This window comes from Diachasmimorpha longicaudata, chromosome 6 (genome assembly GCF_034640455.1).
Source record: "Diachasmimorpha longicaudata isolate KC_UGA_2023 chromosome 6, iyDiaLong2, whole genome shotgun sequence".
Lineage (NCBI taxonomy): Eukaryota > Metazoa > Arthropoda > Insecta > Hymenoptera > Braconidae > Diachasmimorpha > Diachasmimorpha longicaudata.
In genome coordinates this window covers 665,219-690,684 of record NC_087230.1, presented here as the reverse complement: position 1 = coordinate 690,684, position 25,466 = coordinate 665,219, and the positions used below count along the sequence as shown (strand labels likewise).

The window sequence follows — 25,466 nt, the reverse complement described above, 5'->3', positions numbered from 1 at the left end:
TATCTTTTATGCATATTACTTGTACACACACGATGTTTCACATCTGCCAGGCGTCCCATGACGGCTCATTTTTTATTATTTATTTAAAATTCAGCCTTTTGGCTATTCTAGGGGTTACTAGGGCTGCTCTAGGCCCCTAGGTCTGCCACCCTAAACCCAAAACGTATCTCCCCCTCCCTCTTGATCCCTAAATCGAGCGGTATTTTTCGTACTCCTACACGTATCCAAACAAATCTAAACGGGGGGAGTGATCCTCAGGGAATTCCACGTAGCTCGGTAAATTTGGCTCATAACCGGGAATTTCCTTCGGTCCCCGCATCCCTAACGTTTCCGATCCTACAAACTCCTATTACCCCTTTCTATATACTTCTCGGACTTCTATCCGCATGACCTGGGGAGTTATTCTTCCCGCTCACCCTAATGCCCTATTTCTTAACCCTAATGCATCCCTAAGCCTCTCACGCACTCTCTCTCTCTCTTTCTCTCTGCGTACTCACCCCCTTCTGGATATTTCCTTTGGATCCGGGATGTTTGAAGGAATTCTTGAGAATTCCTTACAAACTGTTGTTGTAAAACAGGAAGTTGTTACCCTAGCGGAAGAAAGAAACAGCTCATATATACCTATGCGTATACTAATAGCAGTGATGCCAGACGGGGGCAAAAATGCCACGCGTGGGGGTTTCATGCGCAGCTCCCTCGCACAAATACTGCTGCGAAGTGGGGCAGTGGGAAACGTGTGGGTCCCGCATCTGGCATCACTGTAAAATCTCATCTGTCGCGAGTTAACGAGAAAATGCTCACCTACAAAAGTGCCCAACGCGCCATAAGAAGTTTTCAGTTCAAAAATTTTTGCGTGGATTGGATGTAATCCTTATCGGAAATTTGCGTCAATTGCCCCCTGTAAAAGCTACGCCAATCTTCAAGCAAACTAAAAATAGAATTTCAGGCGAAACACCTTGGCGAAAATTTAAACAATTTGAACTCAAGAAAGTAATGCGACAAGAAAATAGACTATATAGTTCCATCTCCTATTTTCTTCGATATTAACGAAAATAGGAGATGGAACTATTTTAACACAAGAAGAATTGAACCTGATTGAATCTAGATTTGTTACTAAAGAATATGCACAATCTATATGTCCGGCAGGAACAAGACTTATGTTTACAAATATTGCTGTCCACGAATACAACAGTACAATTTTGAATAGTTATCAAAATAAAATTATTTCATTGACATCGGATGTTTTTGTTGGCTGTCATAATGCCGACTGTGCGGTGAGCGATCTGGGTTGTGTAACAGGAGTTGGTGAGGGGAGCTGGCGGCGGTGAGGGGCGACGAGACAGGGAATGAGGGGGGCCGGTACAAAAATCACGACACAAGTTCACACCCGTTTTGAGTATATCAAGTCACTTTTATTATAAAATATCTAGAGTTTTATCGAAATACAATAATGATGAGCGGTCACTGAATTTAACACTTGAGTTATCAAATGAATCTAATAGTGAGAAACCGAGAATTATATTTAATGGTGAGAATCTAAGATGGAGAAAAACTAGAGCGCACTGATACGCGTGTTATCTGATCGATGTCGAAACGACGAGTGAGCGAGTTTGGGAGAGGTCACGGTCGAGAACAATCCTGATCGATGGCACCTGACCCTTCCGATTGGTCAAAAGGCGTGTTCCCGGGGTTGATGTTTCCGGAAAGTGGCGCCCCAATTAGGCAAAAATGCCAAAAGGTCCCCTGCCAACAGTGGGTTGTTTTGGGCCAGGGGTCGAGCGGTCATAGGTTGTCGAGCGCGGGGGAAAGCTGGAATTTAGCCGGATTCCCAACACCGACCAAGAAGGTTATATGTTAGACAAAAGTTACACAAAATGAAACCGAGCGAGACCGGCGGTTTACCATACGAATTAATTCTAATTCCCAACCGGCCTTACATGATAACTACAAATATTCATGGAGCTAATGGTTTATCTAATGGCACTGTAGGTACATTAAGTCATATTGAATCAAATGAAAATGATGAAATTACAATAATTTGGTTAAAGACTCCGAAATCTGCTGGGCAAAAGCGCAAAACGAAGGCATGAAATCACATTGAACGCTTGGGAATCGACAGAGATGCTCGGCCAATTTCTGCTCAAACATCATCAATACCACTGAACAACAACAAAACTATAGTCGCAAAGAGAAAACATTTTCCACTAGTTTCGGCTTTGGCTATGACGATTCACAAGTCTCAGTGAGGTACTTTTGATGCTATTGTTTATGAATACAGTCGTTCTCACTCAAGAGAATTGGTTTACGTAGTCTTATTAAGAGTAACCAATATAGACGGTTTGTTCTTACTAACTAAAGAAGATACAGGAGCGAGATGGAAATTTCATCATTGCAGAGGAGGAATCGCACCGCCTGATGATTCAAACACAAGCAAAAACCAAAAGAGATCTGCAACGCATCGAGATGATTTATCCATCGACCTGAAACGATTACATGACAATAACTTACAAACTGTTACTAAAACATTTATTAATTTCATTTCTACAAAAAAAGGGTTATCTATTTTTTCAGTCAATTGTCAAAGCTTACGACGACATGTACATGACCTATCAGTTGATGCTCTTGTTCAGAAAATGAGTGTGTTAATATTATCACAAAATCATGTGAGTAACGAAGAAACCATTGACATTCCAAATTTCAACTTTATAGCAAGTTTCAAAAGAGACAATCGTCCAGCAGGTGGGATGGCTATTTATCATCGGTCCGATGATACTATGGCCACATTTTCTACAGATCATATGGAAGTGCATGCGAGATATACCAGTATGTTAAACACTAATGTTTCGAATATTGGTGATATATGTATTCCCCAATGCCATTCTAATGGACAAAGAATAATAATGGCTGCCGTTTATATTCCACCAAAACCGTCTTTACAAGCAATAAGAGAGTTCTTGTATTCAAATTTATTTGTTTATTCTAAAGCTGCTTCCGCACTATTTATGATAAAAATTAATAGAAAATTTGATCATTATCTTATGATTTTGAGTGAAGATTTCAACATAAACTTTGCAGATGTCAAAAATCAATCATTAATGGAATTTTTATATGAAGAATTTGATTTAACGATGTCCAATGATCGCAATCTTAGCCCAACAAAATACAAAACTACTATTGAAGCAGTATTCACAAGATATATAAATAGATTTAAATCAAAATTGTTCATTTCATACTTTAGTTACCATAGACTTATTGTTTCAGTTTTAGAATTTGATGAAAATCCTGATAATAATGATGAAAATGTTGATAATGATGATGTAAGAGTTGTTGAAATTATGGATGAGAATTGATAAATTTTGTAGTTACTGTAAGGAATTCTGTGGGAATCCCTTCAAAATCTGGAAGAATACTGTTTTTGTGAGTAAGCAGAGAGACCGACCCAGTCTGAGTTTGGGAAAATTTAGAGAGGAAGATTTAATTAACTAGTTTAGGGGAATCCGATATTAATAATAGTTATCTGTATTTTCACGTTTTATGTTATCTAGGTTTCGAAAGACATATTATTATCAGTTTATGTTAAGGTTAAGTTTTGCGTTTTTTGACAATTAGAGAATTCGATAGAATTGGAATTGATGTTATTGGATTTTGCGGATATTTGACGCCCCTCGCGGTTTTACAATTTTGGCTTAATTAGGTTATTGGGTTCAGGGAAAATTATTGCTTTTTTAGGCCAAAATATTATCGAGCTACGTGATTTATTTGATTTGAAACCCTTCTTTTTGTCTTCACGGAAATGTGTAGGTGCAGTTGAAATACTGCCGCTCAAATAGTGGATTTACGGGGTAGGATGGATTAGTGTTAGCTTTCAGGGTGGAAGGTCAGGCGAACAATTACGACCGTTGATCTCGCATGAATTGCCAAAGGTCGATTACGTTTATGTTATAGTTAATATTAGGGCGATCGAAATAATATAGGAAACGCGAAAATATTATTTTGTTTTTGAGTATTTAGTTACGTTTCTCCCAACCCCGGAGATCCCGAGAATACGGTCGCGGAGATGAAAAGTGAGTCTTGCGGAACTTCAAACGTTCGCGCCGAAATTCCTTATTACCGGACGTAGGCCAAATCTGCGTTATCATAACGCATGCAGCGACAGTCTAGCAACAGTCTCGGCGCAGGCATCGCCGACATAACCACGTGTTGCTGCTGTGTGAAGTGAATTACCTGTTAGATTAGTGCATATTAGTAATTAGTTAGATAGTTGCGATCGAGCCATCATCGAGTGAACATCCGACCCTCAGGACACTCCAATTGAGGACTCACCGAGGCCGGATCAACATTCCTCTCGAAATCATTGAGGTTGTCTCAGGGTGCATCTACGCCGTAATTGTAAGTTTTTGTTCATTGTTTAATAACGATTATTAAAATTTAGAATAATTCGTCCTGGATTCTCATCTAAGGGCACTATTTAGCGCTTCATTTAGTTTATTGAGATTATGCTCTGTGCGGTGAAGCCTAAATAACGCCAAAGTCATGCAGTTACGCCTTTTGCGTTTTTTACGCTTTTCTTATTGTCAGGCAATTATTAACCCCCATGCCAAGGTTACGCAATACTCGTGACCTTGAGGATGCTACGCATGTTTTGGGAATTTGCGTTGAGGATTCCCGTACCGGTGAAATATTTTGCGCCAGTCGCCTATAGATTTGATTATGCGTTTACTGCCTTCCCGAATTTTCGAGCTTTTTGTACCTTTGTGCCTTTTGGTCTATTCGTATTCCAAAATTAAGTTTCTTACGGATTATCCGTATATTCCAAATTAATCTGTGAATTATTTGCGCATTATTGCCTTTTACCAATATTATTCTGGAATATTGTGTTTCCGTCTGTCGCATACGGGTTTATTCTATTTTGTGCCTTAGGCCATTGCGATTACACCTCGCTGACAAAAGTGTCAAACGATTCGTCGTTTCTCGTACGAATTTAAATTCGTCCAGGTTACGCGCCTCCGCGAGAATCTCCCGCGTATTCTCTCTCGCCAAGGTTGTGCCTCCGTATATTGTATATCCCACGTCCGTCGTTCTAGCCGCTATGTGTTATGCTCTCGGACCCGTATGTTTTATAAATTATGTTGCGTTAGGATTTTTCCTTATTAATTGCGTTTATAACGCCTTAGAATTGGTAATTCGAATTTAGTTATTGCATCGATCAGTAATGAGTTCGAAATTATGAACTGTTAGTTTATTTTCGGGTAAATTAATAATATTTAGCCCGACATTAAAATCGTTATATTATTTTTGTTCTATTCTGTTATTGATGAATTCATGTATTAGATTATATGGATAAAAGTAGTTTGGGTCTGTTTCCGCGTATGATACGCCTACGTTCTTTAAAACAAATAAGATAATGAATAATTGGTAAAATCTCTCTCTCTCTCACAAAAATTATTAGGATTATATTTTGTAACGTGGTGGATTTTTACTAACATAAAAATGGACCAGTTAACCCGTCCTTTTCCCTTGACAGTCCAAAAACGGAACAAATGCTCTGAAGGGCGCCAGTTGTTCTTTGTCTCGACGGGAACAACAAACCGAAAAACATAATCGAAGCAGATAACTCACGACAACGAACTAAAAATTCTAACTAAAACGTAAACTTAATAACTTAAAACTAAAAGGTCAAGGGAAAGGTGGTATTTGCTCAGGCTGCTCAGGATGTAGGTTGTGTAGAGAGGGGTGGTTCGGGGTATGCTGGTCACTGGGCTATTAATTCTATAAATTCAAAACTCAACACATATTTAATACTTCTTTACGGAACTATATTTTTCAGTTTCCGATCATAATGACAAAAATCCAATTTTCTCTAATATGGCAAACCTCAATTACAATGTAAATATAATTCCTAAATTTTGTGTGAGAGAGAGAGATCCAAACTTTAATGTACCTAATGTAATACAATAAATTCATCAAAAACCGAAATAAAACAAAAGAAAATGTACGAGTCGTAATGTCGGGGTAAATAATATTAATGTTCCCGAAAATGCATCTTACAGTCCATAATTTTTAACCCAAGATTAATTGATATATCAAATAAATTCTAAAGCGCCATAAACGCAATTAATAACGCAACATAAGCCATAAAACATACGGGCTCCGAGAAAATAATACGTAACAGCTAAAACGACGGACGCGGGATATACTCTATACGGAGGCGCGACCTTGGCGAGAGAAAATACGCGGGAGATTCTCGGGGAGGCGCGTAACATAAACGAATTTAAATTCATACGAAAATCACAACAAATTATTTGACACTTTTGACAGCGGAGTGTAACCGCAATGGCCTAAGGCACACAAAAAATAGAATAAACCCGTAGGCGATAAACGCAAATACAACATTCCAGAATAATATTGATAAAAGGCAATAATTCGCAAATAATTCCAATTTATTTGGATTATATGGATAATCCCTAATAAGTTTTAATTTTTGGAATATAAATAAACCAAAAGGCACAAATGTACAAAAGAACTCGAAATTTCGAGAAGGCAGTAACGTAAAATCAAATATATAGGCGACTAGCGCAAAGTATTTCCTTGATACGTGAATATTCTCCCAAATTCCCAAAACATACGTAACATCCTCAAGGTCACGAGTATTGCGTCATCCTGGCTTGGCTTGCAATTGCTAAGCAATTGCTAAGCAATAGGAAAACGTTAAGCGTAAAAAGACGTAACTGCATGATTTTGGTATTATGTAGGCTCTACCGCACAGAGCAAAATCTTAATAAACTAAACGAACCGACAATAATACCCTGAGATGAGAATCCAGGATAAATTAACCTAATGTCTAATAATCATTATTAATAATGAACAAAAACTCACGGTCACGACGTACACACCCTCGAACAGTACCAACGGTTTTCCGAGAACAGCTGGAATTCCTCCTCGATGGGTCCTTAACGAAGTGTCCTGATGATTAGATGTCCTCTGGGCGATGGTCCGATCACAACTAGCTATTAATTTTCACTAATTTAACAAATAATTTATTTCGCAGCAGCAACACGTGGTTATGCCGGCGATGTCTGCGTAGAAACTGTTGCTACGGAACAGGTCGGGCATGGCGACCGACGGGAGCGTTTGTTACGTCCTACCCAAGTTACTAGCAGGACACTAACGCTGTTTGTGTTATTGAGCGCCAGATTTTAAAAACGGGATCCGTGAGCCGCTAAACCTCTGATGAGGACTCCACCGAAGTTGATTATTTCAGGTCGAGATCAATTGAATTAATGAATAATTCAATAATAAATGATGACACAAGTGCTTAAGGGAGCACATTGACACGTTTATTTATTAAGATCAAATTTGAAGAAATGAATTTTACACTAGAACATATAATCTGTAGATTTTAATTAAACTAATGGAGAGAAGCTTCTAGCAAAAGGCTTGAAAAAGAACTGAACTATCTTGGTCTTAAACTCTAAGGGTTGGGTCCAGTAACCCCCACTAGTCCAAAAGTGGCGCACGCAACCCTGGCCCAAGGGACATATTAAATCATAAGAGAAAGAGGGAAACAAGGAGAGCGCGTGATGTCACAGTTTTCCACAGAGAATTCCCGGATTCTCTGTTCAGCAGGACAATGGACAAAGGAAAGCTCACATGTGTTAAACACATGAGACAGAGAAATGTTTGAAGTAAACAGTACTCGAGTTTTATGACTTTTAGACCGTGACTTTTGAATTTACTTTGTCTTTATATTTTATGTTTCGAGAAACTGCCTTTCTGCAGTGCGTTTAGGAGAGTAATAAATTTGGATTAGAATTCGAATACTTGACACTTGATTCTACGTTTTTGTGGAATGGTTTTCTCACGCCCGTAAATTTATTTCTCCCTTGTTCATTGTCCCGATGTTTATTTATTTTTTTTTTTGGGCATTCCTTCTGACTTTTCAAAATTTCCATATGGCGTTGATTTATCATTTTGCTCTTTATAATATTTTCAAAATTCGCGGATCAAAATGGCTGACAAATAGTGCCATCTAGAATATTCAACCCCAGGACACCACACGTTGCGCTCCAGGCGTTATGGCAACGCAGAGTTGGCCTGACAGGTCTCGGCGCGAAAGTTTGAATGTCCGCGTAACTCGAATTTTATCTCCGCGGTCGTATTCTCGGGATCTCCGGGTTTAGGAGAAACGTAACAAAATAACTAGAAACAAAATAATATTTTCGCGATTCATGTACTATTTTGATCGCCCTAATATTAGCAATAACTTAAACGTAATCGACCTTTGGCAATTCACGCGAGATCAACGGTCGTAATTGTTCGCATGACCTTCCACCCTAAAACTTAACACAAAACCCATCCTACCCCGTAAATCCACTATTTGAGCGGCAGTGTTTCAACTGCTCCTACACATTTCCGCGAAAACAATAAAAGGGTTTCAAATCAAATAAATTACGTGGCTCGGTAATATTTTGGCCTAAAACACGTAATAATTCTCCTTGAAACCAATAGCTAAAATTGTAAAACCACGAGGCGCGTCAATTATCCGCAAAATTTAATAACATAAATTATTAATCCTATTGACTCCTCTAACTCTCAAAAAAACGCAAACCTCAGTTTTTACATAAACTAATAATTTTATTATCTCCGAAATCTAACTAAACTAAAAGCGCAGAAACATATGTATTGGATTCCCTAAAAGTGATTAATTTAATCCCTTATTCCTAATTTTGAATGGGTTAGTCTCTCTCTCTCTCTTTTACTCACAAAAATTAGGATTAGCCTAGACCTCGAAGGGATTCCTTCAGAATTCCTTACCATTCGCATTATTATTAAGATTTGTAATATTATAGAAGATTGTATTTTTAGTTATCATGGTCGGAAACTGAAGAATATATTTCCGTAACGAAATATTAAGAATGTGTTGAGTTTTGAATTATTGAATTAATAACTCAGCGACCAGCATACCCCGAACCACCCCTCTCTCCACAACCTACATCCTGAGCAGCGTGAGCAATTACCACCTTTCTCTTGACCTTTAGTTTAAGTTATTACGTTTACGTTTAAGTTAGAGTTTTTGTCCGCTGTCGTGAGTTATCCGCTTGGGTTAGGTATTCGGTTTGTTATTTTCCGTCGAGACAAAAAATAACTGGCGCCCTTTAGAGCATCAAGGGAAAAGGGCGGGTTAACTGGTAAGTTTTTAGTTAGTGAAAAATCTACCACGTTACATTACTATTTACTAATATTTACTCATTTAAATAACACCACTTCCTTCGAATATAGTTTCTATATCATTATACTTCATGTCCATTCAAAAAGTTTCCACATTGCTTTGATAAACTCGATTTTTTATGTACAATTTCTCATGTCGCGAGCGCACCTAAAAATGCTCACCCAAAAAAGTGCCCAACGCGCCATAAGTTCAAGTTTTCACTTCTGACTGCACTCCCGGAGGACAACCCTTCGTTTTTTCTTTTTTTCAACTGTTTGTGTACGTTTCTCCTCCTCCGGGAGATCCCGAGAATACGGTCGCGAAGATGGAAAATTGAGCCATTGAGGTAAACTGCGTTATCCTAGCGCACGGAGCGCTACGTTCACGTGTGTCTCCATGCGTCAAACCGCCATTCAGAAACAATATCTGCGCAGGCACAGACAGCACCGACAGCACAACCACGTCTTAATTAGTATTGAAGTAATCGGAATTTTTGAGAGTTAATTATTATAGTCCATCGGGCCAGTCGAAGTCGAGAGGTCACCGAGGAAGCAACCCATCATCGGGCTATTCCATTGAGGACCAATCAAGGACGACCATATAGTTAGCAGGCAAATCATTTATTTTCCAAAGTAATTTATTTGTATCGCTTGGGAATTATTCGGGATGATTTAGGAATTGAATTTTAATATGTGGGAATCGATTGTTTATGTAGAATTGATTTTTATTTTTAGGGCATATAGTTAGCAGGTAGAATTTTTTAATATTGAGTTTAAAAAACCGAATATGCCTGAACCGATGAGAAGGGATTTGGGAAGCAGGAAAACTGTCATCTCCACATTTGGGAAGTGATAAGTACCGTCCAAACATAATTTTTAAATTTGATTTGAAAATCCTCGCACCGCCGGTAAACGGGGCGCCATCATTGCCTGGCGCCTTATTCAATCAGCTACCTCCGTATATAAATAACGGTTCTACAGATTTTTTACATAGAATTGGAGTATGCCTAATTCATTTTTCATAATATTTATCGTGGAGATCATCACAATAATTTCATTATAATTATTGTTATTGCCCTACAATGCAACGGTAACACTTTTCTTAATATTAAGGGTGACTCACATCTGTGAAAGTAACAAAATAATACTCTGACAATGCAGTTTTTCTTCATAACCACTCTTACTGGTATTTGTTGACTAACTACATTTATATCTAGCCTAGATATCACAACAATGACCCGTTTAGTCATCTTTTAGAGCTATCCTAAAGAGTAAATTCAGTTACAAAGTCTATCAAAGTCACTGTTGTCCAATTAAAATCAATTGAAACTCTTCTGAAGTCAGCCAACAAGAAAATCAAATCATAGATGTTAAAACGGTCAAATGAGTCATAAATAAATACTGAATGAACAACCGCGTTCCAAGACGCAAGTTGCTATGGTCCGAAAACATAAAACATAATTTAAATCAAACAACGGAGTCACGAAACTCCATTGCTGTCGGAAAAGTCAGATAAATTGATCAGAATCTAAACGTTATAATATTGTCAAAATAATCCAGTGATTCGGAACAGTAACGCGAAAATCGATAAGTCTGCGTGACCCCGAACAAACAAAATTCCAAGCAATAAATACAAAATAATCCAGAGGTCACCTGACCTTGAAACTATAAGAATCAGACTAGAATTCAATGGCGAGAAATTGATGAGTTTGCGACACAAATCATCAAACAGAAGTCGCAAGACTCATCACCGACAGTTAGTTAACAAATTTCCACTCAGACTAACTCTAAAACAATCTGCCGAACGAGAGAGAGAACTCGAAATCGCTGAAAGAAGTGGCCAGAGATTCCCTGACAGAATACTTTGACTAACGGTCCACAGGACCCAGGTGTACGTAGCACCCAAAAGACTCAGAATCTCTGCCCACAGTATTTCAATAATTATACAATATGAAATAACTGGCCACCACGCTCACCCGGAACCTCCACACTTCCTCAAATTCATCACCAAAAATGCTTCACAGCCTCAAATGAATACTCGGGCGAAATGGCGTCCGTGGCACCACAAAACTAACACACAAGTCTGCTCTCGATGTCCACCAAACAGGAAGTGATTTTCCTCGACACGTGAAAATCCGCAACAGGTCGGTAACGCGGTGATATCGGGTAATGGTGAGTGAGGGGGGGGGGGTGACAACGTCATTATCCACCAATCCCACTCAACTAGCCATGCGCAACAGACCCATTAGTCATAGCGCATGTGCGATTAACTCCAGCTAGGCTCAAATTAACAACTGTGTCGTAGTTAATCGTTGTAGTTGATCCAGGTTAACACAGCCTAGCCGCATCCTCATTAACCCTAAATCCACCCTGCGTCCTCCGTTGCCCTGAGAGAATAATTCTCTCCCATCCATCGGATGAATATCTGCTGATCCGCAACAGCCACGTGCACGACAACTGCGTCACTCAATGCGGTTTTATGAAAACAACCTTGCCAGGTTATGGTTTTCGGAAACCTCGCATGGCCTATTAATCTACTCTACTTACATAATATCAATCACTTAGGCCATTACCCACTGATAAGGGGGGGTTTGGAAAAATCCATACTGTCGGCCGGTTCAGATGGCCGAAGGACACTTTGCAACCATGACGGCGCCAGGTCACAAGTGACTGACGCAGGCATGGCTCCCGCGGGGAACCTCGGGGCGGTGGTCCTTGGTGTCAGCCTGACACCCAGAATGTGAAAAGTGGATAGGGGTATTTGGGATTAAAAGAAATAAAATAGAAGAAGAAGAGGAAGAAAAGAGAAGAGAAGAGAAGAGGTGAATCTAATTCTCATTCATATCTCCAACCGGGGCAGGGCTACCCGGAGAAGGTTACCGGGTTCCTGTCCCACGACTCTCGTCTCCGACAACGAGAGCTGGTTGGTCCCATTCATTCGTTCAGTCATCGTCGCCGCCGTTTCTCATCGCACGCTCCGCGTACGCTTCCACACATTTAAGCCACATGCATTCCCTGCAAAAATCCGCGAACACGGCGAATGACTCCCTGGACGACACTAGCGCTTGTGCCGCCTGGGGTCATGGGCGATTCCCGATTATTCCCGCGATGCACTCCCGCTGTGGTGCATATATCGGACAGTCCATGATGAGGTGCTGGACTGTGTCTTCAGCCTGGTCGCACTCGCAGTTGCGTGATTGGGCAAGGCCCCGGTCGTGAAGATAGGACCGGAATTGCCCATGCCCTGTCAGGACCTGCGAGACCCAGTGGTCGCACTCGACCCACTTAGCGTCCAGGCGCGCCGCAGTATCGGGGAAGAACGCAAAGGCGTTCCTCCCGGTTGAAGCCCGCTCGAACCTACTCCGCCAGAGATTTCGGATCTCTGTTTTTATTTCCTCAACGGCCTCGATCGGGCGGCCGTTGTTACCAACGCGCGGATTCGCGGGGTGTATATCTATGTCTCCTATTCTGACCGGAATGCCTTTCTTGGCTTGGTAGCGCGCTGCTCTTTCCCTCAATAATAGGTCCACAGGAAGGACTCCCGCCGCTGTGCAGTGTGCTTCGTGTGAGGCCGTCCTATACGCGCCAGTCACCGTCAGCAGCGCGCTCCTCTGCGCGGTACGGAGTTTCCTCCAGTCGTATAGGGTGCACCGGTCCACCCACCCGTAGGCTGCATACGACGCGACAGCCTAATGCTTGTGCATTAGGGCCGATAACCGAGTGAAGAGGACCCTAGCCTTTTCTTGAATGTATTCTGTAAGGGTCCGGACCCGCATGTTCCTATTAAAATGTACCCCGAGGTACCTAACGCTCTCCTTGAATTTAATCTTTTCCCCGGCGAGCCTAATCTCGGGTGGGCCGATATCTAACACCGGTTTCACGCGTCGGCGTGTTCTTCGCGCCCGATCCCATCTGTACTCCATCAGCGGCGCTCTCTTCTGCGAATTGCATGACAGGACTATTGCCTCTGTCTTGCTCTTCGAGAGTTCGAGCTTCGCTGATGCGCACCACGACGCGATGTGTTCAACGACGGCTCGGCCTATCCTCTCTATTTCCTTACGCGAGTCGGCCGATACCACTGCGATAATGTCGTCCGCGTAGGCGACTTCGATTGCGCCGAAGTTGTGCTCGATGCTCTTGAGGAGGGCATCGAACATGAGATTCCAGCAAGCGGGGCCGAGGACTGATCCTTGCGGACAGCCCCGGGTGGCCGGCTTGGAAACCTCTTGGTCGCTCCAGGCGATCTTGACAGTCCGATTGTCGAAGTAGCTCCGGAGCACTTCAAAGACATTCTTCGGGCAGTCTCGATCCGCCAAAGACTGGAGGACTAGGGGCCACCACACGTTGTCAAAGGCTCCAGAGATATCGAATAGGAGTCCGATGACGTACCTCTTGTCGTTACAGCGCTCGACTAATTTACGCAACTCTACTATCGCGTCTTCCGTGGATCGTCCAGGCAGAAAGCCATATTGACGTCCTGATATTTTGTCCTCAGTAAGGACTTTCGCCGTAAGGATCCCGTGCAGGACCTTTGCGAAAAATTTCCCGACAACCGACAAGAGGCAAATGGGACGGTAGGATTTGGGGTCGGACACATCCTTGTGAACTCCTTTGAGGAGAGCACGAAGTGTGCCGACTTTCCAAACGGTGGAGAAAACGCCGTGCTTAAGGCAGGCGTTGAAGAGTCGCGTGAAGATGTGAGGCATCCTCATGACCGCGACTTTCAGGACCCTAACTTCAACTAAATCGCATCCTGGGGCTTTGTCATTCTTGAGGGTCTTGACGAGACCCTTAAGTTGGTCGTCGGTCAAGTCTCGTGCGTCCTCTGTCTGGACCGTTAGGTTCCTCGCGGTTTCCCGGATGTCTCTCTGTTCCGGTGTGTCTGCGTTGGGGTCGTCGTCGGGTACGTGTGTGTCCAACAGGACCTCAGCAGTCTCACGCATTGTAAGTATCGTGCCATTCGCGGTTCTAAGTGTGCTGAGGACCGTGCCTACGCGCAATTTATCAGCCGCGTATTTATAGTGGAAGCCCCAGGGATTCGCGTTGCTTTCCGTCGTTATGTAACCGCGCCAGCTATTTTCTTTAGTTGTCCTAAGTAGCCTGGTATACGATCGCAGGACTACACGATACCTGCTCTGTTTAATTTTTCGCGCGTCAGGGTTAGTCTCCCTTCGGTAGCCGTTTCGGAGACGACTGACCAGTTTGCGTTTGCTGGTCAGCTCCTCGGTCCACCACGGATTCGCGCGACGGTAATGTCTGCGGCGCGGCATCGAATCTTGGCAGGCTTTGGTGAGTACGTCACCCAGTACTTCTGCCATTCTCTCAACATCCGCTGTCGAATCCAGCGGATGGTCCGCGAGTTTCTCACGGGCCTCCTCATCGAGGGTCGCCTCGAACTTTTCCCAGTCGGCCCGACGAACGTTGAAACGCATGGTAGAGCCCTCGCCGACTCCCGAGTTATTGACGCGCTGTGAGGAACTCCGGATCGCTAAACGAAAGAAAACCGACGTGTGGTCACCGGTGGACCACTCGTCTTCCAACCTCCATGCACGTATGAATTTATACATGCCAGGAGTGGCCAGTGTGACGTCGATGAACGACGTACCTGCGGCACTCCTGAAGGTGGGGCCCTGCCTAGCATCATTCGCGACGCGGAGACCGAAAGACTCGATGAGCTCACCCAGGAGGACACCACGGTCAGTGGTCCTGGGGCTCCAAAGGGAGTGTTGGGCGTTGGAATCGGCCGCCACCAGAACGCGGGCTTCAGCACAGATGCAATGTGCTGTACAAAGTTGGGACACGTAAGCAATCTCCACGATGGAGTTGCACGCAACGACGGCCGCCCACGGTCGCTCCGTTGAGCTCGCGGCAATACGCATTCCGACTCCGAGGCCGCGGATGGCCCAGGTGTTCGCCTCACGAATGGCATACGGCTCTTGGAGCAGCAATATGTCCAGACGCTCTTTTCTAATTAGCTGGAAGACCTCCCCGGTTACTGCAATTGAACGGGACATGTTCAATTGCAGTATTCTAACGTCGCGTTGCCCGCCCGGTCCCTCGATCGCGGGGGTATGGGGAGGATGACCTATCGGAACGGGGGGTACCGGTGAGCCTCCGGTCGCGACGCGATGACTATCGATCCTACTTATACTAACGTGGCACTCGCGAACCCTACCTAATAATTGAGTGGACTCACCGGTTGAAGTTCTTGAAGATCCCGGTGTTGGCTGACTCGGCTGCGCAGTCAGTCCCGCGTTGTCTGCGACGTCCTCGACGTCCTCGTGGACAGCGCGAAGGCTGGAACCTTTCCCTCGTCGGGAGGGCAGTACCCCGGCGCACGGCGGGCGACTACGAACCCTTGAGGGCACCACCCTCCTTGGGTCCCTCGATGTAGTCCCCTGAGATGTTGTTCTGGCATGCTGGGAGGCGATGCGCAGACTTCGCCGCACGACGGACGCATTTTTGTGCCTCCCCGGAGATCCGATTGGGGGCAGTTTAGCCTCCGGAAAAGATTTGCAAAAATGTCCTGCCATGGTTGAAGTAGACGATACGGTCGCCGGCCGTGCCAAAAGGCAAGAGCTGAAAAGCTGAAAAGAAAAAGAAAAAGAATGAATGAGAAGATTAGGATTAGATTGAACGGTTCCCCGCGGCACCGAGCTGGGTAGCTCGGGACGCTGGGCGCCGTCCCTGGGAGGGGGCCCCCCGGTTCCCGCCGAGCTGGGGAACTCGGATCGGGGCCCTCCGGTTCCGCCGAGCTGGGGAGCTCGGATCGGGGCCCGGTGGAGGCGCTGAAGGAGTGCTCCGCCTCGACTCCCCTCGAAAGAGGAGCAGAGAGGGAGCAGACCCACAGAAAGGGGGAACCCGCCCATTCCACCCGACGACCCACCCCGCGAACCGTCCCTTTCCCGAGGGATACCCACCCCCTTCCCCTGAGACCCAACCCCACGTGTGGCGTCGCGTTTTCGCCGGCCTCCACCGTTGCGGGAGGTTCCGACTACTAACACGTGGCTGGAACAAGTTGCGAGAACCGCAATGTCCATGCCCTTCGCACTGCGGAGCAGCCAGTCCCCCCTCCCCCGCACCGCCCCGCGATCCGTCCCTTTTCCGAGTGATACCCACCCACTCCCCCTGACCCAACCCCCACGTGTGGCGTCGCGTTTTCGCCGGCCTCCACCGTTGCGGGAGGTTCCGCCTACTAGCGCGTGGCTGGGACCACTTGCGAGAACCGCAGTGTCCATGCCCTTCGCACTGCGAAGCAGCCTGTCCCCCCGAACCACCATCCGCGCGTGGAATTACCCGTCCACCAAGCGATGCCGCCTTCCACCACGTGGAACCACCCCGCCACCAGCCGATTTCGCCCTCCCTCGCGTCTCCCGAAATCCGGCCCACCCGCCGTGACCAAATCCGCGACCCTCCCCCTCCGAACCCCCCAGTAAGCAGGTCTCGCGCCCCTCCACCAGTCGATTTCGCCCTCCCTCGCGACCCAATTCGCGACCCCCCCCCACCGAAACCCCCCTTGGGCACAGGGGTTCACCCTGCACCCGTAACCCCCCCTTGGTATAATTATTGAGACCCCCAAAAGGGGGATTCCAATCCTTACACCAAGTTCGACTCAGGACCGCGGGGTCGTCACACCCCGTGTGTAAGGGCGGTTTTACCCGCCATTACACCCCCTGCGGGACGACAACTGCGTCACTTCCGGGTACAGGATTCCTGGATGATGGCTCCAATGTCGGCCAACTCAACCGCTCCTTCATGCTCTTAATTATCCTGAAGACTAACGCCATCTCCCGGCTTCCCCTGGATCCTTGCTGTCGTCCTCAGCGGGAACGCGGTGGCGCGTAATTCAATTAAAAAAAAAACAAAATAAAACCATAAACCATCCAACCCTATCTTCCTCTCTGCTCGAACTCTCGCCATTGAAAGTGACTTCCCGCCTGGTGGTTGTCTCCCGAATCGCGAAACGGTCGAGAACCGGTAACGTGGTATTTTACCACGTTACAACCTATACATTTGTCTCAAATTCAATTCATCAGGAAGATCTGCCAGTTTGCATTGTATTTGTCTTGGACCCTTCTCATTTGAATGTCTTGTAAAATCTCTAACAGTCAGCCCAACGAAAACTGTGTGTCCACAGTCCAATTGTTCATGAATATTTTCATTGCAACCAGCTCTTTTGCATTTTGACTAACGAGAAATTTCAATCGCGCTCTTCATTCCTTCTTCGAATCCATTTCTCCGGATAATATTATGATCGACAGCTAAGTCATATAGGGGCCTCGTTCTCACGTAAGAACAAGCCTTGTTATCACATGAAGCGCGCCTGTGTGCAACCGGATCAGTATAAAAATATCTCCATATATTTTTCAAGGTATCTTTGACATTTCAAATGTATGGATCCAATGTAGTTGTCCCTTTGGCCTGGCTGAGTGAGTAGAATGTGGACAGGACATTGAACTGGCGTAATGAATTACTTTTTGTAAGCCCTTCTTTGAGAAAATTAATAGCCCAAAAATTGAAAGCCCATTGGTTGATGATTCCGGTATTTTGCGATAATTAGTGTCATGGAGTGCAGCATACTGGAGGATGTGTACAAAGCTGTCAAATCCACATGTTTCCTGAACAATCATTCCCATTCCATTACACCGAATGACCGGGGAATGGAAGCCATTGAGCAACCAATTTTCAGTTCTAAAAATGGTGTTATTTTCATTGCTAATCTTTACTTGAGGATAAGGAGCAAAGTACCCAGTGGTTTTTCTCATTTTATGTGCTTTGCCATATTGTTTCTTGATGTTAGGATGATCATTTCCATTCATATTAGAGTTGTCACGTAAAACAGGGCTAGCATGATAAGAGGCTAGAGGTGCGCTGCACCTCCGCCGAAAAGCAAAGAAAACGGAAAATCCTATCCAACGATTTCCTTTGACGTCTCAAGAAATGTGGAACGCTATATAAACTTCCCGTCTTGATGATAAAAATGTTTGCCGTATGAAGGACGGCGGTGCTCCCGATAGGCAGGAAAGGTGAATGGAAGAAATGGCTAGGAGTCGGATAGCTCAGTTGGGAGAGCACCCGATGCATAATCGGAAGGTCCCGGGTTCAAACCCCGATCTAGACTATCCATTTTTTCAGTAATTTTTCTTGCAAAAATCATATGGAGAATTATCCTGTTCCCCTTCCTACCGCATCCAAAATCCTATCCAAAGATTTCCTTTGACGTCACAAGAAATGTGGAACGCTATATAAACTTCCCGTCTTGATGATACGATCCGTTAGAGTGCTCGAGAACTGGGGAGATTTTAGCAGTGATATCCACGAGTCAGTTTGCACGTGTACTCCGTCTTTAAATTTTTGGTTTTCATCCTTCGAAGATTGTTTATTAGTATTATCTTCTCGGTCAACATTCAATAAATCATCTTTAATAAGCCCAAAATAAATCATCACTTTGCAGCTCCAGTATATGAGAACCAATATCATTCGTATTCAACTCTCGTTCAGTAGATTCTGCTGCCCAATCTTCGACATTTGAGGTTGTGAGTTGCCTTAGATGTTTTTTTTTCATTATTTATTATCCCATGCCATTCCATCTTCGCTTGAAAATCGGAATCATTTAGAGGACTTTTCCTCAAGTCTGGATTCAAGGTGTTGTTTTCCTTATCTTCATCCTCTTGAAACTTTGCTGGCTCATTTTGTCGGAATATCTGACTGTTTTTCTGACAGTCTGAATCACCCAAAGCGGCTGTATTTGAGTCTGAAGTCGAGTTATTATTCTCCTTATCCTCATCCAGTTGTCAATTTCTGGGTTCGCCCTGGAACACTTCTTTATTTTTTGTGTGTACAAAACGTGTCATTTCTGATCCCATTTCTCTCGATCCACTGAAAATGTGGTCGAAATGACCTCGCAAGAACCTATGGCAAGTGCACGGAAGGATTATGCCCTCAAATGTACGAGTTTTTAGTCCTTTAAAATAGCCTTTTTGTGATGCAGTCGTGGCATGACATGGAATAATGGCACTTGGGAGAGTAGCAGAGCTCCACAGTGGGAATTCCTTCCCGATTCGTTCCAGTTCCGTTACTATTGGTGGGAAATAGAGACCGTTTTCCATATTCCCTGAGATAAATTCTGGATTTTCTGGCTTCACCAAAGGAATCAAATCTTTTATCCACTGACGAACCCCCGTATATTTACTCTTACAATTATCTTCCTCGGGGAGTTCTTCGAAATTGGAGATAGTTTCTTCTTTAGTCTCACTCTGATTGTGAAGATTGTCAATGACGGGGCCGCGTACAGATATCAATTCTCCGAAAAATTTTCGGGTCTCTTCAACACTCATTGTCGAATATCCCACGTCTAGAATGTGGCGGTTTGGGAGTGTAGCAAAATCTGGGAATTATACTATATGATCCGTCAGTGGTTTCAGAGCAATAAAGCACGTGAGGAGAAAAACCAGCTGGAATTCTCGTACAGACATACAGTCTACGAATAAAGCAATTACACGCACATAAACTCGTTTAAGACGAAATTAGTGCCTGTCATGAAAAGAGTTCCATTTTGGAGCTGCCGTCATGAAATGGGCAACATCAATTCGAATAACTGTGGATGCAGAGAAAGGATATCTTTTCTTAGCAATATCATTCAATGCCCAGAAGAAAATATTATCTACATATTGTTTGATCGTGACTCCATTAAATACTCGGCTATGTGACAACATCAGAGCTCTTTCCTGATCACTAATTGCTTGTCATGGAGCTGATATTTTGTAGAGTCTAACCCAACGGCTCAACCAGAAGATGAGAAAATCTGTATCTTGTCTTTCTGTCAATAGTTGAAAGACAGGAATAGTTTTTTTTTCACCATTTATTGTGAGCGTATGTGTTGGAAATCCTGCCGTTCGGCAGGACCTTACTCACACACACTCGCAACAGCTCACCGTTACGCATCGATCAAACAAACCGATCGTTGCAATGGGTCTAGCTGGCGTTCTTTTGGTTTTGGGGCGCAACTTCCTGGTCACCGCTCGCTATTATCCTGCGTAGGATAATAGCCCCACCAAAGGTTACGTGGGATTGGAATTCAGAGGAATTCCTTCGATCGGGCGAATCACCCGGTCATTCGTTTTCGGGGACTCTCAAGTTCAACGTATTTTCGGTGTACCGCTCATCTAGTTCAATCGAACTCTCTCGAACTTTCGAAATCTCGACCTGCTCATCAACGGTTTTTCTCAGGTGTTGCTCGTATCGGGCAAATTTATTCTTTCGACCGCTCAACTATTTTCGTTATTCTTAATTATTGTACGCAGAACCGCTCATCAAGACTCTGTTCGCATTATTATTGTTAAGTGACGAAGCCTATTGTGCAATAACAAGTGACCTGTAGTAATAACGCGCCGAGTGTGTTTTTTTTCTGACCTGGTCGCCCCCCACCCGCACCGATGCCCACCGATCCAGGTTCCTCATCAAACAGTATGAAAAAATGTATGACCAGTTAAGACCCCAGAGGCTTTCTCCAATTTTTTCACCACTATTCCAGTTGCATCAGATACGATTTTGGAATCTTCGACATCACGACACTATTTTTTATAGACATAAGCTTGCTCTGGAGTAGCGTAAATTAAATGAAATGGTGATAAACCAACATCAAGGACAATATGCGAATATTTAAGATCTGCACACATGTCTCGTATGATTGTGAGCTGATCTCTGTTATCCATTCTGTTTATTCACAGCTTCCATTTTTGCTTGACGATAGATATGACCTCTTGTACGGTAATAGCCTCGTCTTTACCGACACATAGGGGCATTTTAACTGCTGCCACTTACGGTGGGCAGCACTTACTGTGGGCCCGTCGTCGCACCGGTGGATATGTCGCGGTCGCCGATTGCGAGGCGGGACCCAATAGACACTTACGATGGAAAAGCTTTTTTTGAAAGCACAACCGTCAGTCGGAATACCGGTGTGAAAACGTGCACTTGAGAGGTGACTATCTAATCGTATCGATCGGGATTTATATCCCCCTTTTTAACAAACGATCTGTCCCGGAAAGACAATAAACTTGATTAAACTAGTGATCCCGAGTATTATATCGGACAAATCACGAAATATTTAAACTATTAGACATCCATAAATAAACTACGCGATTTCGAGATCAGTGGTCCTTAGCCTCTTGGCTAGCCACATAAATAATTCACGAACGGTGAAAGTTAATTGTGTATCCCAAATGATCAACACTAACAACTGAACATTGTATTACAAATTATCAAAATCATTCAAAATAACCGCGGATGAATTCTAAAACAGAAACTAGTGTGCGTGTATGTGTGTGTGTGTGTGTGTGTGTTGGCGCATGAATCAGAGTACAGTCGGATTTGTGACGTCATTCGCAGTTGTCATTATAAGCAATTCAATAAACTTGGGGTTTTTATGCCGAAAGGCTTTTTCCCAATCAAAATATTGTGTTATTATTTTATTCATAAATACTCCCTAAAATTTATTGCAACCACCATACCACCACGGGTATGATGGTATTTAACAACTAAACACCTCTTTTTATGGTTGGTGGGATTGATTCACCAAATGCCATGTGACTTCGTAATAATTCCTTACGAGAATTACCTGGCGTTCGCCTCAACAATTGTTCGCCAACCTGTGCTCGTTCTACACCATTCAATGGTCATTGAACGTCCTCGTGCAGGTCTTGCCGAGTATCTCGAACACGAACATTCAAGTCGAGTGTCCCCACTCCTGAATAATTGTCTGCTGAGCTCATGAAGATGTTTCCACATTTTTCACTTTTGGAAATGGCTTTGAATTTTATTGAAAAAGAGCCATCTCTCCCCATAATGACGTTGGACCATTTGGCGACAATGGCACATCGCATCCCATATCTACGCCAGAAAGGATTTGAAATAACATTACCCAAGCCAGGGGTCTTAACCTCCTCTGTTTTGACTTGGAACTTTCATCTGGTTTGATCAGATTCCCGTCTGAGTCTGTCAGGAGGAGCTGGAAATCTTCTACAGTGGGCTCGAGACGTTCATTTCCAAATGAAAACTTTTCCTCCGATACCGAAGAATGAAAGTTGATGGTTCCACAGACACTAACATCTCGGTTCACCGTTGCTTTTGCGGGGGGTGATGTTAAAATGCCTTCGAGATTGCGAGCAGCAGCCAAATTATTTTTTTTATTTTCGGTGACATGCGTCCACCGAAGAGATGACTTATCTCTATTTATACCTTGTCTGACGATGAGGGAAAAGTATTCGTTTTAAAACATGACATATATTTTCGGAGCACTGGTATTATTTCCTCGTTTGACACTAACGCTTTGCGTCCCATGATCGGCGATAAATTATTTGTTATGTTATGAGGTAGGAATCAAGATTGTGCAGCTAAATTGTATAAGTCTGGAATCATTCCGAATCAAAGAGAAGGGATGTCATGCCATTAATAATATTTTGATATATTTTTCACATTTCGTCATGAATACCGGCAAATTGTGTCCTCTACTAACGAACATTCTAACGTAGTTCACGTATATCCATCTTTTTGTGATTGATTATGTAATGGAAAATGGTTTATAATTTTCCAATATCCATGATCTCGGTTGTAAATCGAATTGAATAAATGAATAAAAATAAAAAGGCGTTCGCTTCATTATCATTGACTTCAGAATTGTTGAGATCAACAAGGTTAAGGAAACCAATTTGTGCTAACTAGTGTGACCTTTTTTCGAATTATTAATTATTAACTAGAGGACGGGTCAAATATTAAATGAAAAGGGGGCAGAGGCTGTTACATTAAATACATTTATTTAAAATAATAATTACGTAATTTTACAATATTTGGTCGAAAGTATAATTATTGAAAATAATGCCTGTTTCTGGGAATTCTCAGGGGCGGAGGGGCAGGCAGGTCGCTTGTCGGACCACTTTTATATAAGACAAAGAAAAGGGGGTGCCTCTACATTCTAGAAAAAAGGGGAGAATTGAGGGAACCAATAATAATAATAATTCAAATAATAACAATGATGAGTTTAATGATCAGAAGAAAGAACAATGTTAATTACCACCGTTAGAAGGGTTCCAGGAAATATAACTGGGGAAAATGGTGCCGCTGGGTAATGAGGGGAAAGAAAGGGTACGCACTCGGGTGATGCCAATTTTCGAATTTCAGGGGGGTTTTGTCCTCCTTTCTCGGATCCGCGGGGTCTCGAGCCTCTTCCTGAAGGACAACGGGTTGATCCTGGTCCAAGGATGAGCCTCTCTTCAAACTCGGGAGATCCTGGGCCACTTCACTATTTTTCCGATTGATTTTCCGAATTATTGAACGGTGTAACGATCTTAGCGACAGCTGAACGACGAGTGGCGATCAATTAGCCACTTGAGGATCTCCTCGAAGTATTCGGGGGTCCTCAGCCTAGATTCGTCCATTTCCGGGGACGACACATCCGCATCCCCCTGATCCACCGATCGATGCTTGTCGACATCTTCGGTGGCCGAGGGGCGGCGGGGAGACGCACTACGCAACGTGCGTGTGCACCCATTGTCCTGAGTTCATGCGGAACCAGGGGACTGCGGCGGGGGGGGGGGGGGCGCTACGTCATCCACTTCTTCCTCATGAGTGAGCGTTGCGAGTAGGGGACCGCGGGAAGTAGGGGGACGACCTACGTCATTTTTTCCTCCGGTGGTGATTTCTGCGATGGTTGTCGCGTTGTCCGAGCGCGACGAGTAGGGGATCGGGAGAAGGGGAAGGACTTATATGGGAACGGGTTCTCCAACGGTGAGCAAACGAACGAATAAATATATTAATAGAATAGGCGGCGTGCGTAGGGGGGTGTCAAAATAACCGTTAAGGTTAGATTGCCTCGTCACAGCTGCCCCGGGGGTAGAGAACACATGGGGTTTCTACAACCCCATGTTGAACGATATCAAACCTTGTATTCGCTTATCCAGTGTCGACTCCAGGAACGGTGAGCTAGAAGAGAGGCTAGTAGGCGATTAGAACAACTCAGCAAGAATTAATTTATTAAAATTTAGAAATACCCCTGCTTTTCCATCAACCCCGTTTAGCAAATAATTTTTTCAACCTAACACATAAAACAGGGGGAGCATTAGCAAGGCCAAAGAAAAAAAAATGATAACTAAACAATTTATAAACTGTACAGAAGGTTTATTGACAAAAGAAAGAAAATATATATTATGCTACTGTACAAAAGATCGTAAAGAAAAAAGAATGAAGGGGTCGTCCCAAGGATCTTATTCAAAGCAGGAGCCTGCAATCGGGGCAAGTGCGAACATCCTCCCGCCACCGGCCACAGAAGTAACAACGGCGGGCACCGATGGGGCAAATGCTTGCCTGGTGGGCCCCGTTGCACTTCCAGCAACCGGTGAAGAGGAAGGGGGAGTGTTTGGGGATGGGGGCCAATTGAGGGAATCCAGGGACTTGTCTTACATACTGGGAGTGCTTGGGAGAGGGTTTGGTGGAGGGATTTGAAGGGGGTTTGGGGCGTGAAGGGACAGAGCTTGGAGGGAGGTTTCCAGGTCGAGGGATGTGGAGAGACATTAGGGCAGGGATGGTTTTTGTGGGTTGGTTTTGGGGAACGGTTAAGGAAGCTGAGGGGATATGGGGGCTCATTAGGGAAATACGTGGGGTAGGGGGACCTCTGAGAGGGGATGGCTGGAGGGGAAACTCAGGGATTTCGGGATCTGAGCCGGTTGGCGATGGGCTCGAGGTCACTGGGGTTGGTGAGGGGGAGAGCGGGGATTTTGCGGGCATGGCCTCGTCTTCTGAAGAGGGGGGTTGGAAATGGTGATAGCGAGAGGGGGGTGTGGGCTTCCACTGATGGCACCGGCGAGAGGGGGAGGAAGAGTACTCCCGAGTCTTCCCCGTCCGATCCCATGGGGGTCTGGTGCGTGGGAGCTTCTGAGTCCCTGCTCATCGGTGATGCGGCCTCCGATGTCAATGTCAAGGGGGGTGGGGCTCCTGACCGGTGGGTGGCCGTACCTCCGATATCGGTCGGTCTCCATCCGGGCTTGTCGGAGCATCTCCTCCATTTCCCACCACTCCGTTGTGTGTGGAGGTGTGCTGGGCGTCACCTCTCTTCCGAAGAGGGGGATCCTCCCCATTCTTAGCATTCTCGGTGGTATCGAAAGGGGGCGGGAGACAAAGGGTCTGAAGTCAGAAATATGAATTTTGGGGATTCGGTTACCATGAGGGTCTTCCAAGTCATACATTATAGGGGAAATTACGTTTAAGAC

At 44.4% G+C, this 25,466-nt stretch overlaps 1 protein-coding gene across 1 annotated transcript; it reads right to left on the bottom strand.

Annotated features, from left to right (window-relative positions):
* Window positions 1-1,430: 1,430 nt before the first annotated feature.
* LOC135163461 (uncharacterized) lies at window positions 1,431-16,330 on the bottom strand. Its single transcript, XM_064122910.1, has 3 exons — window positions 15,404-16,330; window positions 2,354-2,480; window positions 1,431-1,809 (listed from the first exon to the last, which is right to left on the bottom strand). The coding sequence occupies exons 1-3, from the start codon at window positions 16,245-16,247 to the stop codon at window positions 1,719-1,721; spliced, it is 1,062 nt and encodes a 353-aa protein (XP_063978980.1). The 5' UTR covers window positions 16,248-16,330; the 3' UTR covers window positions 1,431-1,718.
* Window positions 16,331-25,466: the final 9,136 nt, after the last annotated feature.

Excerpts from the sequence above, each read along its gene's own strand:
- LOC135163461 (XM_064122910.1), bottom strand. The coding sequence starts at position 16,247 with ATGGACATTGCGGTTCTCGCAACTTGTTCCAGCCACGTGTTAGTAGTC. Across the intron at positions 2,481-15,403 it reads ATCTTCAAGAACTTCAACCG|GTCGATGGATAAATCATCTC; the intron begins GTGAGTCCACTC and ends TAATCGTTTCAG. Across the intron at positions 1,810-2,353 it reads TCGCTCCTGTATCTTCTTTA|CTTTCCCCCGCGCTCGACAA; the intron begins GTTAGTAAGAAC and ends GCTAAATTCCAG.